At 54.4% G+C, this 15,975-nt stretch overlaps 6 protein-coding genes across 6 annotated transcripts; 2 read left to right on the top strand and 4 right to left on the bottom strand.

Annotated features, from left to right (window-relative positions):
• Window positions 1-90: 90 nt before the first annotated feature.
• N7532_011891 (Glycoside hydrolase family 47) lies at window positions 91-1,737 on the top strand (the record flags this gene model as incomplete). The annotated part of the gene is made up of 1 exon (XM_056624382.1): window positions 91-1,737. The coding sequence occupies one exon, from the start codon at window positions 91-93 to the stop codon at window positions 1,735-1,737; it is 1,647 nt and encodes a 548-aa protein (XP_056469370.1).
• A 729-nt stretch (window positions 1,738-2,466) lies between these two features.
• N7532_011890 (uncharacterized protein) lies at window positions 2,467-4,772 on the top strand (the record flags this gene model as incomplete). Its single annotated transcript, XM_056624381.1, has 3 exons — window positions 2,467-2,836; window positions 2,902-3,002; window positions 3,294-4,772. The coding sequence occupies 3 exons, from the start codon at window positions 2,467-2,469 to the stop codon at window positions 4,770-4,772; spliced, it is 1,950 nt and encodes a 649-aa protein (XP_056469369.1).
• A 413-nt stretch (window positions 4,773-5,185) lies between these two features.
• Window positions 5,186-6,139, bottom strand: N7532_011889 (uncharacterized protein; the record flags this gene model as incomplete). The annotated part of the gene is made up of 2 exons (XM_056624380.1): window positions 5,186-5,518; window positions 5,606-6,139. The coding sequence occupies 2 exons, from the start codon at window positions 6,137-6,139 to the stop codon at window positions 5,186-5,188; spliced, it is 867 nt and encodes a 288-aa protein (XP_056469368.1).
• Window positions 6,140-6,428: 289 nt separating this feature from the next.
• Window positions 6,429-8,568, bottom strand: N7532_011888 (uncharacterized protein; the record flags this gene model as incomplete). Its single annotated transcript, XM_056624379.1, has 8 exons — window positions 6,429-6,607; window positions 6,683-6,836; window positions 6,889-7,343; window positions 7,455-7,506; window positions 7,572-7,700; window positions 7,765-7,858; window positions 8,055-8,121; window positions 8,190-8,568. 8 exons carry the CDS (start codon window positions 8,566-8,568, stop codon window positions 6,429-6,431), a joined length of 1,509 nt encoding a protein of 502 aa, XP_056469367.1.
• A 1,971-nt stretch (window positions 8,569-10,539) lies between these two features.
• N7532_011887 (SLM1 family PH domain-containing protein) lies at window positions 10,540-13,232 on the bottom strand (the record flags this gene model as incomplete). The annotated part of the gene is made up of 4 exons (XM_056624378.1): window positions 10,540-11,692; window positions 11,754-12,091; window positions 12,148-12,635; window positions 12,710-13,232. 4 exons carry the CDS (start codon window positions 13,230-13,232, stop codon window positions 10,540-10,542), a joined length of 2,502 nt encoding a protein of 833 aa, XP_056469366.1.
• A 1,861-nt stretch (window positions 13,233-15,093) lies between these two features.
• Window positions 15,094-15,913, bottom strand: N7532_011886 (Tim17/Tim22/Tim23/Pmp24 family protein; the record flags this gene model as incomplete). The annotated part of the gene is made up of 4 exons (XM_056624377.1): window positions 15,094-15,188; window positions 15,271-15,462; window positions 15,536-15,655; window positions 15,721-15,913. 4 exons carry the CDS (start codon window positions 15,911-15,913, stop codon window positions 15,094-15,096), a joined length of 600 nt encoding a protein of 199 aa, XP_056469365.1.
• Window positions 15,914-15,975: the final 62 nt, after the last annotated feature.

Below are 15,975 nucleotides of genomic sequence, written 5' to 3'. Positions count from 1 at the left end.
CACCACCTGACCTGATTTGACTCTTACGCTGTATACTGATAGACCGACTTTGCGAACAGCGACGAGAAACTCCGTCCCCACTCAGCCTCAATGACATCTGGTCTTGCCGAACTGGGCTCCCTTTCAATGGAATTTACCCGCCTGGCACAGCTGACCAAGCAGGACAAGTACTACGATGCGATTGCTCGTGTCACGAATGAGTTGGATGCCCTGCAAGACTCAACTAACATGCCGGGCCTGTGGCCCATGCGACTGAACGCTCGCGGTTGCGCCTCGAAGCCGTCTACCAATAGCGCCGTTGGTAGTCCGACACGAGGATATCCACCCCGTGTGAAGCGTTCGACAAATACTACGAGTGATCTGGAAAATCTGAGCGAGTATTTGGGTTTAAAGCGTGAGGCTGAGATTGATTTGACCAATGCTGAGCCTGCTACATACAACCATGGCCCTGCTGGTTCCAGCCCAGGTAGCTCCAGCTCGAACGGGGCTAGTAGTTTGTCTGGCTCGAGCGGCTCTGACCTGGCTGGATCGAGCGAGACGAACTCCCAATCCAAACTTGACGACTGCACCCTTGGCTTGCAGCTTCCTCCTTTCTCCCGCGACAACAAGTACACCTTGGGCGCGATGGCCGACTCGACCTATGAATACCTGCCCAAGGAGTACATCTTGCTAGGCGGCGTGAACGAACAGTATAAAAAGATGTATAAGAAAGCCATGGATGCCGTCCGCAAAAACCTCCTCTTCCGGCCCATGACCAAAGGTGCCAGCGATGTGCGTTTCATTGCATCTACCGGGGCCTTAAGCCTGCAAAACAAGGACGGCCCGATGCCCAAGGACATGATCTACGAGGGTACCCATCTGACTTGTTTTGTCGGAGGCATGGTTGCCGTGGGAGCGAAGGTCTTTGGCCTTGATAACGACATGGAGCTTGCATACAAGCTGACCGATGGCTGTGTCTGGGCATATGAGGCGACCAAGACTGGCCTCATGCCTGAGACGTTCAAAATGAAGCCTTGTGGTGGAGAAACGCCCTGTGATTGGGATGAAGCACATTACGACAGCTCCTCCGTCGTGGATCACACTGACTATCGGGATGCTGAAGCCGCGGCCCAGTTCCGTAACGGCGAGAGTACATATGGAGAACGCGTGAAGATGAACAAGCAAAACCTGCCCCCCAAGCCCGCTGAAGGAGACATTCCCGTGCCTCTTCCCATGCCCGGATCTCTGAACCCTCACGATGATGGTCTCTCATGGAAGCGTGATCTATCCGTGGTTGACAAGATTGTCGCGACACCATCCTCCCGCCCTATCGCTCAACCGACACCTACTCACCGGGCTCCCAGCGCTGAAGGTCTTGAGAATCGAGACACGGGCTATGTCGTCGGCACCAAGCCAAAGCCACCCTCCCGAACCACCGTCAACGATCGTTTCCCACCTGGCATGGTCAGCATTGGTGCGCCGGGCTATTACCTGCGACCCGAAGCAATCGAGTCGGTCTTCTTCATGTATCGCCTGACTGGGGACAAGTATTGGCGCCAAAAAGGCTGGAAAATGTTTGAAGCGATAGTTAAACACACGCGGACCGACCTGGGAAATGCGGCCATCAACGATGTCACATCGGGGAAGCCATTGCAGAAGAACTCAATGGAGTCGTTCTGGCTGGCCGAGACGCTCAAGTACTTCTACCTGCTCTTCTCCGATCCCAGTGTGGTTGACTTGGACAAATATGTTCTGTAAGTGAATCCATCCTCGACGTTGTATTGTTGTTGTGAGACCAAAGCCCAGAGAACTAACTGTTTTTCGTACAGGAACACCGAAGCACACCCCTTCTTGCGTCCAGTATAATGACATTTTTGTTTCCTTTTTTTTTTTGTTATAAATTTTTTTTTTTTTTTTTTGAAAGATGCTGTACTGCATAGTGATACCAGCGAAATGCATATACTCATAGTCTCTTCGTAAAACATCCATTCATTCAAGTGATTAGTCTCACGGTTGTTCGTCATAGGCGGGCCCGCAGTGGAACTGGGACCCCCGCCTCCAACACATTCCGCATCTCCAACCTCCTCCCCGACATACAAAGACGGGATGAGTGCTCTGTCACGCCCGCCCCGCAGACGCAGATCGAGCTCGGTGGGAAATGGAGCCCGAGGTCTCGGAGCCCGAACAGTTCTGGAATGGTGAGTGCTACTGCAACTGCTGCTGTTTGTTGTTGGCCGGGGCTGGTTGGATTTCCGGCTCGACGATCGGCAGCCCTGCACAGGACCGTTCCCAATTAACGCCCGTCAGAACTCGAAGCGATCGTCTCCAAGCCTTGCGATTCCGAAGACCTCATCGACGACGCCCTGCGCGCTTATCTGAGTCTCACGACCCAGCACAAAGGTGACACATTGCCTCTTGCCCAGCTCCGGGAAATCTTTCTTGCTGCTCATCGCTGTGTCGAGCATTTCCAATGCTTTTGTAAAGCTAATGCAATCTCATGCTACAGATGAACATCTTCGGACCGACTACGATATCTCACGCTGCTCATATCGACTCTTCGCGTCAAGTATTTTCGCTGCCCACGCCGATTACGTCCGTCGACAGATCATCTACGGCCTCCTACAAGAAGATGACCCGAATACCTTGCACTTAATCGCAGCCTTCCTCCTCTTCGATGGTCGGCAAAATGAGGCTTCGCTGCATATGCTGAATGAGGAGGGCGCCTTTGCGCGGTTGCTAGAGCTCATCCAGGCGTTGCGCAAGAACGAAATGGGCGGCGGGGCAGGCCTCCACCGATTGTTGATGGACCTATTGTATGAAATGTCGAGGATTCAGCGAGTGAAGATTGAGGATTTGGGTAGGTGGTTGCATTATACCGTCGAGGCGTCAAACTGGAGTAAGTCATTAACGAAGATTGGATAGTGCTTGTGGACGACGACTTCATTCGGTGTCTTTTCGACATCATCGAAGACCTGTCTTTCGATGTGACGGACCCGTATCACTATCCCGTCATTCGAGTTCTGGTAAGTAGTAACGTGCTTGCTGGTTTCGAGCTCAAATTAACCGTCAGGGTAGCTGGTTCTCAACGAGCAGTTCATGATCTCAGCCCATGATCCAGTGGATGAGCGATCGTCATCGAATCAATTGACCAACAAGGTCATCAAGATCTTGTCGGTGCACGGAAGCTTGTACAAAACTTTCGGGGAGAACATCATCCTGCTGATCAATCGTGAAGGTACGAATTGCAAGACCCGATCCATATAGCCCCATATGTATCAGGTACTAATAAATGAACAGCGGAGACATCGTTGCAGCTGCTCACACTTAAGCTGCTGTACCTGATTTTTACAACCCCAAGCACTTATGAATACTTCTTTACGAATGACCTTCACGTCTTGGTTGATATCCTGATCAGGAACCTGCTCGACTTGCCCGAGGAGGCATCTGCATTGCGGCACACCTATCTGCGCGTGCTCTACCCGCTTCTTGCACACACCCAGCTACAGAATCCGCCACACTACAAGCGAGATGAACTCAGGCGGGTGCTGAGCATTCTTGTCCGAGGACAGGTATCTTACGGAGACGAGGCCGAGCAGGAGAAAATTCTTCACTTTGAAGAAGTTGATGAAACAACACGGCGGCTTGTCGGTCGATGCGCAACTGTGGCGTGGCTACGCGACGTTAAACAGCCCGACCCCGCCCCAGCTGCTGAGATAGCTTCCCAAGAGGTCACAATGACAATCGATACTGTCCTCGACGAGCCTGTTCAGCAATCTCCTGTCGACATCGAACCCGTGGACGTGACTCGCTCTCTCTCGCGCAATAGCACTATTGCTAGCTCCCCCGATACATCGTCACCTACGCGAATGGATTCAATAGATTCACGCGCTTCATCTGAAACGCCAGAGTCTAGACGCAGATTCAGCACCGCTCAGCGTCTGGGAATGCAACTAGAGCCAGCAACCTCGTCTTCGCTCAGCGTTCAAGCAGTCGCTTCTCAGCATGAGAAACCAGGCATCATCACTCCTAGCCGGAAGGATGGCCACGCAGCCACTGATATCGTTGCCGAAGCACCAACCCTTCGGCCACCAAAGATCAAGCCGGAACCACCCAAGACCCGGCGCTGGCGTGGACGCCGTCTTGCCGCCGATGATGATGACCAGCACTCACCTGGCGCAAGCAGTGATCATAACACTATTCCCGAAGGCGTGGAGATCAGTCCTACATCTACACATACAGCCCCGACACCATCGCCCACCATCCCATCTCCACTCTCACAAACCTCAACCGACAGACGCAATTCAGCTTCAGGCTCTCACCTTGCCCCTCCAGTCCCCGGACATGCCCGCCGTTCAGCCTCAAACCCACCCCCAGCCGTCCCTCCACCCCGGCGCTCAACTCAGACAACCCCTTCCTCCAGCCACCACCGCCCCACCACCCCAGTAGCTGGGGTCGGAAAACATGGCCAGGCACCTCCTCCACCCAAGACAAGACGCTGGGCCCGCGGCAAACAACATGCCCAAGCCGACTCTGTAGAGAGCGGAACGAGCAACGGGAGCCAGCCGAAAGAGACTGAAGCCGAAGCCGTTGCCATGAGCTCTCTTCCTCCGGTGCAGACAGAGGTAAAATCCACAGAAGGGACAGTTCAATCTGACCCATTCTCGCCAAAGTCACCCACATCTCCTACGCTATTAGTCTCCCCGGCGGAGGCGGATGAGAAGTCATACGCGAAGGGTGAGCCAGGAGCACCCGTGAGTGTAGAGGAAGCGGTGCAAAATGTGTCTCTTAATTGAGACCGTTCTTCTTTCAAGAGATTTACCTTTCGAGTGGTTGCATCTAGCACGCGCCACATGATATCTATATGCATCGAATGGGGGTTCTGTCCTGGAAATATCAGACATTCGAGAATATCGAGAATACTGCTATGCAATTGATTCGAGTATGGCCATCCAAGCATTAAACCCGTAGAAAATTCTCAATTGTAATAAGAGTAGATGAATTTGCCATTTCGCTAGAAAAAGAAAAGTAGATTACAGTCGGCAGCACTTGTAGCTCCTAGCCATCCCCAACAGCACTTGTCAAGGACTGGCAAGAGAAAGCAAGATCCACAATAAGATACCCAGTCACTCAGCCCAGTAAGAACTTTAGAAATACAGAAGCCTGGGCCAGCAGAGTAAATTGGGAAAGAAGAATTCAGTGGAGTGAATCAAATCTTCATTCCCCAACTCCTGCCAACACCAACAGCCGTATTTCCCCAGAAGGAAACACACTGACCGACTCCCTCAAACTTTTCTTTCAAGACAAGCTTATCCTCAAATCGGCGATCCACAAATGCGATCGTCTCGCTCAGATCTGGCGTCGGGTCGCGAGTCATGACTACCTCGGCGCTGGCGTAGATGGCTGACACAGCCATGCGTCGGGTATACCAGGATCCATCGACAGAGGAATCACCGGCGAGAGAAAGGATGTCGTTCGAGAGGGCATGAAGTTCTGACAGGGAGATGGGGATATTTCCAAGAAGAGACATTTGGGCAAGGGCCTGTGAGGGTAGGACGTTAGTACATCATGCATCATTGGTAAGGAGAGAAGAGCCGCGCATATGAGACAAAGAAGAGAAAACACATACATCCTGCCAATGTGCCTTAATCTCTGTGTTCATGCGCAACCGCTCCGCAATCAAGATCTTGGTCTTCTCCTCAACGGACAATGACGCAGGATCGCGTCCACTTCCCGCCGCGCGCTTGGTAAACAGCGCAGCCTCTTCGACCCTTGAGCGCAGGATTCCCCGGCGACTAGCGAGCCAGAAGAGGATGAGGTCGAATTCGGCGCGGGGGAGGAGCTGCACGGAAACATCGAGGAAGCCTGCGTCGCGGGCGCCGAGGGTGAGGGCTTCGAGAGTGAAGCCGTGGGCTGGGATGTGGTGGAGGGCGGCGGTGAGAATTGCGGTTTGGCTGTTGGTGTATTCGTGTTCTGGTAGGCGGGGGTGGAGGGTTGAGTGGTAGGGGCGGATGGAGGCGGAGGAGCAGGTGCGTGGTGAGCGGGTTGGTTGGATCCGCGGGAGGAGCGTTGCTGTGTTGAGGGGTGTCGGTTGGAGGCGAACGGATTGGAAATAAGAAGCGAGAGCCCTTCGAGGGAATGGGCTGGCACGGAGGGAGGCCATGATGTCGTGGAGTTACGAGATGCGGGAAGGAGTTAGCGATGGAGAGAAAATAAACTACGAGGCGGAGAGAGAGCGGGTGGATCGGGATCTGCACGTGCCATCACATTCAGAAACTAGGCTAACTACAAAGCCTGGGAAACACAGACGTCCATTCTTCAAAGCAGATCTGGATAATTTTGACGTGCACCGTACAAAAATTTGGGAATAAGGGAATCATGGGGGGAAAACAGAAGAATATAGTGGAGAGAAACAGAAACTGAGACGCCGGAATCATGATTGTCGAGGCAGTTTACATGATTTGATCCTGGGTGATACCCGTCGGCTCCATCATCTGATCCTGGGGCATAGGCTCCATTCCGCCCATCATATCACCAGAATTCTCATGGCCATCCTGTTTGATGCGAGGGTGGCGACGAGCGAAAGTAATTCCCAGCGGGCGCTGGCCATAAAGGTAACCAGTAAAAGTATCTGTTAGAAAAAGTGTTAGCAGATTAAAACTGTGGGCAGCGAAGAAATCTTAAACAGTTGGAGGGAAATCTTTACCAATTGCTTTCTCAGCCATTTCCTCGTTTTGGAAACGGACAACACCAGTACCGTTGGAGCGGCCATCGGGCAGGTACTGGATTTCGGCATGCTCCACCTCAGCGACTGTTTTGAAGAGCTCGGTCAGGTCGCCATTTTCGGTTACCCATGGCAGCTGCGTTGGTTAGTTCCCTATTCTGGCGTCGGAAACGATTCTTGTAACTTACGTTAGTCACGTAGATATCCGTGTTCCGGTCACCACCGCCAGTGACTCCGTCAGTGAACTCGTTTCCAGGAGTGGAGGGCCCAGCAGGCTGGAAACCTCCGCCGTAGCCTGGGGGTCCTCCGTACCCGCCACGGAACGCACCGCCAAAGCCACCACGGCCAGCGAAGCCACCACGACCGCCTCCGAAGCCACCGCCAAAGCCACCGCGAGCTCCAAAGCCACCTCGTCCACCAAAACCACCGCGGCCGCCTCCGAAGCCACCACGGGAAGCTCCAGCATAACGATCCGGGCGAACTTCAAGCACACGGTTGTGCCAGTCTCGGCCGTTGAACATGGCGATAGCGTTCTGAGCATCCGCCTCGTTGTCGAAGTGGACAACACCGGATCCCTTGAATCGACCGTGGTCGTGGTGAAGATCGACGTGCAGATCACGTCCGGGTCCAACGCCTGGAGTAACTAAAAGGGGTATTAAATGTTAGTTTACCAAACAGTCCAACACGGGGGAGAGGGGTAGAAGAAGGGAAGATGGTAGCTTGGCGCAATTTGCCATTCCAGCTCTGAACTTACTGGCATCGCGGAAAAGGTCCTTCACCTCTTGCCAAGCAGTCTCAAAAGGAAGCTATACGAGCTAATTAGTACGTCCTGTTCTGGTTTTAGTAGATTGGCAGCTGGGGAGCAACAAACGTTAGCAACGTAGACGGAATGACGGGCAACGGGAGGGCCGCCAAAGCCACCTCCACCGAAACCACCACGGCCTCCACCAAAGTCACCGCGGGGGGGACCGCCGATGAATCGAGGCTCGGCCTCACGGTCCTATTTATGATGGTTAGCGAATTGCTCTCCTATCCTTATAGAATTCACGGATGTGAATGCGTACCTCACGAACGTAAACGAGACGGCCCATCAGATTCTGGTTGCTGAGAGTGTTGACGGCGTTTTGTGCTTGCTCCCTCGTAGCGTATTCCACAATCCTGTTGAGTGCGCGTTAGCCAAGGTTCTTTACAATTGGAGAGGGACTCAATGTGACATACCCGCATCCCTACAAAATTCAAAAAATCAATACCATGCCCAATCCGTCAATCCAACATAGCTCAAATGTAACCGGAACGAATGAAAAACGGAAAACCACGGGAAATCGGGGAGTAGAAAGGGAACCAGTCGCTCAACACTTTGGCGTTTACCTTCGACATTCCATTCGGAAGAAGCAAAACATCGGCAAAGAGAACCTCTCCAGCTGTCAAAAGAGATAACCATTAGCCCAGTCACTAGATTTGTCGCGACGGCGCATTGATTATTGCCCACCCTGTCTCATAAAATCCTTGAGGTGATGCCACTTGACATCGTATGAAAGATTGCCCACATAGACCCGGCGGTCTTGCTGGGACGAGTCACGGACGGATTGCATCATGTTTTCTTTGTTGTGCGAACGATTTTCAAAAGACTTCGGCGCGTAACCACTGCGGCCACCGTAGGAGTCAGACGGTCCAGGATTGCCAGCTGCACTCAGAGGCGATCGAGAGCGGCGCTCGGAGCGACGATAATCGTCACGACCCCGGCTGCGAGAGCGACTGCGCGGGGAGTACGAGCGACGGGAGCGTCGGGGGCTGCGAGAAGATCGACGACGGGGCGAACGAGATCTCTCACGCTGCATACGGTCAGAACCCGGGTACGAAGACATCATGCGGATGCTGCGCGGGATAGCGCGACGCAAGCGAAGGTAGGTTGAAGCTAGGAAATCGGGAAAAGAGGATGAGGAGAAGTGAGGGGGATGACTGATGGAGGATTGGAGCGGGAACGGAGTGTCTCAGCAAGAAACGGCGGGTCGGGGCGATCGGAGATCCAGGTCATGTGACCCAGGCAGCTGAGACAGGGCCGCGTCGAGGACCCCCGTGGCCGGATGGGGAACCAGGGGGGTGAGGGCAATCTGGCGCACAAATGTGCCATTGCGAAAATTCCAAACGGTCACCCATAGGAGCGCATCAAACATGTGTATAGTGTGCAGATCTATTTTTCTTTGCGAAATGGCGCAACGCAGACCGCCAGCCGTACGTTTTGAGATGCCGCCCCCGCACTGACCATCGGTAGTCAAGCCAGGCGTGCCGAGTCGCATCGACCGTATGTGGCAGACGAGCAGACGGAGGAATGTTCGAGGGGATTGGAAGGAGGGGGATAGAATAAGAGCTAGAGTGACTTACTGTATACGGCCGATATATATCCGCTAGTACGAGGAACGGAGCGGTTAGCCAAAAGAAAAGATACAGTGAAATTGATGTTTAAAAGGGGGGGAAGGGTGGGAAGAGGGCGGGTGGAGAGGAGGAAGAGGAGGGAAGCGGAGGCGGGGGGGGAGGAAAGAAGGAAGAAGGAAGAAAAGCACTCAGGAGGTTCAACTGGGGGGAGGGGGACGGTGATTGGGCGGAGGGCTGGAATGCTGAGAGGTACCAAGGGGAGATATGGGCAGAGCAGAACGTCACGGGGATAACAGAAGTAATACGGTCGAAACGGGGGAACCCACCCATGATGGTTTTGGAGGACAGATGCGTGGCGGTAGGGGAGTTGAAGGGATGGGGAGGGAAGAGGGTTGAAGTTGTTTTGGTTCGGAATTCTGATACTGCGCGAGAAATCGGCCCCCACCGCCCACTTCTGCGGGGCTTGAAGAAGGTACGCTGTCGATATCTCAGGCTACTTCGACCTTTAGCTTGGGGGGAGCTGGAAGGCGACGGCGACTAGCGGAGGAGCAACAGGGGACTTTACACGGCGGGGTTGTAGCAAGTGTTATGTACCCGAGGTGCTCGATAGTGTGGAGTCGTAGTGGCCTTAAGCTTAACCGTCCCCGTCCTTTCGTCTCTTTGTCTGTTTTCTGGGAGACTCCGCTCCGCCCGCCTACCTGAAATTACGATACATGTCCGGACTGTGAGAAGGGCACAATTGCAGGATCGTGGTGTCACCAGCCCTGCATGCCTGACTGGCTGTCGGCGTCGTATTTCTGTCTGCGCCAAAATGCCACGCCCACCATGACCATTGCAGATAAGCTCCGCTTCAGTTATCGCCTGGTGGATCTAGACCGGCAGCTCGTTGTCGCGGTCTGGGATCCGCATGCCCCACGGGAGCCTCAGAAGATCTGATCCCACCATGTGGCATGTGGGTATTCCTACAATCATATCATATATAATCATATCATATATACATGAATGCTACATCATACTAAGATGTGATATAGGAGATGGAATACCTCGATGGCAGTGTACGAATATTTATTTTTTGGAACGAACTCGTGTTCATTGCTCACTCCAGAAAAGTGGTAACTAGGTAACTCCGAATAAAACGAGAGCGCGGATGCTCAACACCCGGGGAATCAAAATCGAAAACTTCAAAAAAAAAAAAAAAAGACTAAGACCTGTTTGCGCCTCAAATCCGGAACGAACGCCTGTAGCCGGGATACATAACCATGGTCAATGGCGGTGCTTGCGGAGCCGCCAGAACGAGAGGACCAAAACGCCTAAAAGCAAGCTAGGCCGTATTGCAGAGGGGGTGGTGGAAGTAGCTGTACAACGAATATAATCCAGATACAGAAGGGAGAACGAAGATGATCGAGAAAGAGAAAGAGAGATAAGAAACAAGAAATAGAACAGACATATGAGCAGATGGAGAAAGATCATGCGGCCACATTGGTCGGTGGGAAGCGACCTGGGATCTTCATATCAATGGCCATCACGCTGTCCTGCTTGGGCCGTGACAGGTCAGGGCCCGTCTTTCCAGTACCGCCGGCGCCACGAGGAACGGGTCGTCCACCGAAGCCTTCCTCGAGACCGCTCGACAGGGCCGAGTCAACTGCCACAGCGCTCGTCTTGGACTCTTGGGCATCATCGACAGAAGTCGCAAAAGTGTTATTGGTATAATCGGTGACATTGGTGTTGGTGGGTGCCGTGGAGACGCTCTCGCGACGAGCCACCTGAGCAGGAGCAGAGTGGTCCCGACGATCTTGCACTCCGACAACACCAGACGTGGCGACAACGGAGTCGTGATCCCCATCAGATCGAATCTCGCGGTCATCGGCATTTGCGGTCTCTGACACCTGGCTCTTCTTCTGCTGGCCGACAACGGCAGTAGGTCCAATCCAATCGCCGTAGTAGCTATCATGGCGGCTCATGCGGGACTGGGGTGCGGGACTTTCGTTAGTCGCCCGCTGCGATCCATCATCGGCATCGCGGCCGGTATAGAATCGCGAAGGGCCAGCGTTCGTGCTGTCGGGGATGGCATCGGCCGCGGCGATCATATCTCGTCCAGCAGAGCTGTCACCACTAGACGGGGACTGAGGTGCTTGGAGATGCCGATCGATCTGAACGTCACTGGGGAAAGCCCCACCGGGCTGACGGGTGGCGGACATGGGCCGTTCCTGGCCGCTGGCTTGAACCACCGACTCCGCAGAATACGGAGTGCGGTCTGCCTCATCATCCTCCAACACCTCGCTATTTGTAGACATGCCGCTGACGCTGCGCACATGTCGACGAACAGATGCCTTGCGCACAAATGCATTACGTGCCTCGCCGGTCTTGTTGATAAGGCTCTCGATATCTTCATACCAAGACATCATGGTTTCGTGGGATTCAGCGCGGAACACCCACGAATGGCCCCGGTGCATGGCACCAGTTTGGCGGCCCTTCAACATAAATTTGTGGGAGCTAGAATCCTCTTGAGAGTGAGATCCGAGCTTCTGCTCCGGCAGATACAACGACATGACGGGAGTCTGCCATGCCACACGATCGGCAGACTTGAATTCATGCAAATGCGTAGGCGACAAAACGTACCTAAACGCCCAGTTAGACATGAGCTTCAGCCCCGAGGGAACGAATCCACAGGGAAACTTACCAGCCAGGCGTGTAGCTCTTCAGATACTTGCTCTTGCGTTCGAGCATACCGGCACGAACCTCTGCTGCCGCCGGGTGGTCCTTGCCAGAGTAGGTGATGCTTTCCACATTGCGCAACGGGATGCGTGGGTCGACCAGCTCTTCGGTGTTGGCGACAAACGTGTTCCACTCATGATCCTGGGGCATCGAAATCGGGCCGGCCCGCAACTTATCCACCGTGTCGTACGCCTCATCGGCCTCGCGCTTGAGGATGCTGGCGTACGCATTATATGCCTTCTGGATTTCGCTCACCACAATGGATTCGAGCTCGCGGCCGGAGTTTTCCAAGTTCAAGAACGCCTGGGAACAAGTCAGCTCGAATCTTTTTACATTCCATGCAACCAAGGCTCACGAACCCGGTGGAGGTAGTTCTCTTCTTCAATCTGTTTCTCAACCTGCTTCTCAACACTGAGACGCATCAAGAACGGGTCGCCTTTGCCCGAGGTGGCAGAAGGGTCGGTGTCCACAAGACCCAAGGACTCATGTAGATTGCGCACCGCCTTGCGGGTGCCGTCAATCTCCTTGTCGACTGTGTTCTTGAAATCTCCTGACAAACCCTTGATCTCCTTGGTCTTCTTCTGCAGGTCGCTGCGAAGACCCGTCAGTTGGCTGATGACTTCAATCTCCACCTCCACGGCCTTGTTGGCTTCGGTGTATCCCTGACGGTGGAAATTCTGGAGGATCTCCGTTGCGTCGGCGAGACCGCCCGACTGCAGAAAGGGCGAGGGCAGCGATTGGTTGTTCATCACATGCGAAGCGGACAGGAAGAGTTTGGAGCGGGTTTCGTAGGACTTTTGCACTTCCTTGAAGAAGACGATCAGATCCTTGAGGATCTTCCGCCAAGCTGCGCGACTAGTTAGCGCAGATCATGGGGTGATGATGCGGGCGCAAACAGAGCTATCCAAAGGACTAGCGTACCTTGAAAGCGATTTGCCAGGACCTCTGTTGGGTTGCCGGTGGTCGGGATCGGCACCGAAAAGGCACTGTTCACGTCCTCTGCTCCATCAGCGTTGTATTTTTCGCGGTCACCCAAGCTCAGACTTCGGACACTCCCGGCGCGAAGCGACCTCCGGCTCCCATTGCGTCGCAAGCTCCCTTTCTTGCTCAACGAGGCCTTCTTGCGCAGGGTGCCCTGGCGGGAGGGGGTCGGCGATCGGCCGTGGGACATTTGCGACGCGGAGCGCTGCACGCCCGAGGCGGGGCCGTCGAATGCGATGGAACTGCGGTGGCTGGCCGTATCGAAATCCTCCCTGAATCGGGGGTTATGCGGGAGGGACTGGTCCACGGCGCCGTAGTGGAAGGAGGAGGCGTTGCCGGCGTAGGAGCTGGGTCGAGAGGAAGAACGACCGGGCCCGTAGCCGCGACTCAAAATCCCCGGGTCGGTTTGCGGGATCGAGTATGCATCCTGCACGGGCGTCTGTGGCCGTGCGGCCATCGCCATAGTAGCCGGAACGGGATAGGAAGTAGGGGATTAAAATAACGTGGAAGACGTTGGGACGGGTGAAAGGGGAGAGAAACAGAGCCCAAGGTCAAGATCGAAGATCAAGGAGGGACGGACGACGAGAGCGATGGCGCGGTTTTGGTTACCAGGCGAACGGGGGGGCGCTCGGTCTGGCCGGGTTTGCGGGGGCTTTTTGTCGAACAGGCTTGACGAGCAGGTCGAAGATCAATTCGAATGCCCCACACGACGATCGAGAAGCGTGAAGATGTTCAAGTTCACAGCGTGAAAAGTCTCCTGGACGGTCGAAGGTGAAAGGGCTGGTGAGCTTGGAGATCCGGAGGGGCCATGCAAATAATAATGAATAGGATGGATGACGTCTACGAGGGGTTGACTGCGATTGGGGGAAGTGATGACGCTCCGCAAGTTACAACCACTTCGCTCCGGGAGCACCGGCAGAGGCAAAGAGGGGGAATTGAAGTTAATTCCCTGCGATCGCGAGATGGTTGACGTACAGGACTCTCGGAATTCAACGCCGGGGGAGATACGAGAGGATGGTGAAGCTGCTCGGTTACTTTTGGAAACGTGATCCTTTCTGCGCTCCTTTTCCTCCTTTTTGCACGAAACTACCTAAAGTAAGCCCCTTTTTGTAGACCCGACTATCTGGCTGCCTGTTCTGGGCGTGGCTGACGACGGTGGCTCCGCCCCCCCGATAATTAGCCATTCGTCCTGCAGCAAGACCTGTGGCCCTGGCACTAAGCAGCTAGTTCGCTTCGCTGGGCGAGCATGATCCACGCGATCTGTGGCTCATCGATGGTCCAAGGCACTAGTACCGTGACCTGGGACAAAATCAGAACGGTTAAGCCCCTGATCGTTGATGAGCGCAGCATGACGTCGGGATCGGTCGGAGGGGCTGTCGAATCGATATCGAAGCTCGTGCGAATCTTGCTACCCCTCCCCCTTACAGGGCACAGAACGTGGAAACCCGTCCCCGAGGCTTCCGGAGGTGCAGCAAAACCTTGGAAGAACGTCGGCGGGCTGCCCTCTTTCTGTGGGGGTTGCCGTTTTGGGCCATCTCAGCTGTAGGAACTGTTGTCCGGGACGAAAGAACGGAGTCGACCAGGATAGTCAGTCCCATGGTGACCATCGCTCGTTTTGGAGTCAAGAAATATGAGCTCGGTGGAATGGAAATCCTCGACAGCCCGTGATCCGATCTCTCTGGAACCATACTATCTTTCAATGACCGGAAGAAGCTGATACCGGGACCATCGTTGTCCTTGGCGATGGCGATGCTGATGGCGATGACATGGTTGATGACCGATACATGGCCGATAAATGTCTTGGCGACGATAATTGAAAGACTGCAACGTCCTCCATTAAGACAAAATTTGATGCGGCTGTACCACCCTCATAGGTAAAAATAATCCGGGGAGATCGTGATGAACGAGGAGCGGAGGTTTGATATACCCGCTCCGTCATTGGCCCGCCTTGCCAGAACCCCTCCACACTCCGCAGGCGGTCGTCAAGCTGCAGGTCAGGACCTCGTAGGGCTACTTCGGGCAATTGATGACGGTTCACAACTGAAATGCATTGGGCCGCGCAGTTGATCTATCGACGAGTCCGAGCTGAGGAGATAGGAGGATCAACTGGCTCTTCGTTTCTCAGAACAGTTCCCGTGATCACCTGAGAGACCCCAGGGTGCATGGTATATTAATCTACGTCAAGAGTTTCAACAGAAGAAAACCTAATCGGATTGGACGTGTCCGGCATGCTAGAAGACATGATGATGTGGGGGATAATTTACACAACGCGATTTGGAAAGCAGAATGGCAAGGTCAGGGCATCGAGGGAACAGGGGAATATTTTATGATGCAGGAACCGGGGATGTGGGAACCTCAATGCCGTATGCCTCCTTGATACGCTCGCGGCGGCGTTCCTCATAGTTGGCTCCGTAGATACCTGGTCAATTGGTTAGCCCGTCGTTGTCATTTGGTCGGGCAGAAGGTCGCCCGCGTATTGCTGAGATGGAGATTCCACATACCGCGCCCCTCGCCCAATTCCGCAAAGGTCTGCTCGGCCGGGGTCTGGTAGGCCTTGCGCAGCTTCTGTCGACGCTCAAATTCGTCCTCCTCCTTATTCTTGCTGTTTCCGAAAAGACCCTCGGTGTAATCGTAAGCGGCCATGAAGGTCGCGGCGGCAGCACCGTAGCCGAGCACAGCGGGGAGGGTGCGGGCTGGAGAGACGGAAAGTCAGGACGTCCACACAAGGACAAACAAGTCAATTCATCGAATCACGGAATCACTCACCTCGCAGACCCAACAGAGCACCAGCGGAGAAACCGCCCAGCGCGGTGTTCCAAGGGTCCTCCTTCTCCCGCAGGTTGGCGGAAGCGGCCTTCACGAAGGCGTAGGTGCCACCCATTCCACCTAGAAACATATGTAAATCAGCATTGGCCCTGACAAAGAGTCAATTCCAGGCCAGGGGTTCGTACCGAGGATGGTGATGGTGCTTCCGAAGCGAGTAACCACGGCGAGTGGGCTCATGTTCTGTTTATGGACGGTGACTTGAGCAGTGGCTCCGACGAGACCGATACCACCGGTGATAGTGAGGGCCTTGAGGGCGGCGGAGATAGCATCCTTGGGGTGGTACGAGTCGTCCGCAGCGTGCTCAGCGTGGTGCGCCATGGTGTCTGTGGGGAGGAATGGGCTGCGGGAGCGACGGGAGGCTGAAGTCGAAGATGGGATTT

Source organism: Penicillium argentinense, assembly GCF_028826775.1.
Source record: "Penicillium argentinense strain IBT 30761 chromosome Unknown utg000011l_segment0_segment0, whole genome shotgun sequence".
NCBI lineage: Eukaryota > Fungi > Ascomycota > Eurotiomycetes > Eurotiales > Aspergillaceae > Penicillium > Penicillium argentinense.
This window is presented reverse-complemented; position numbering and strand designations above follow the sequence as displayed.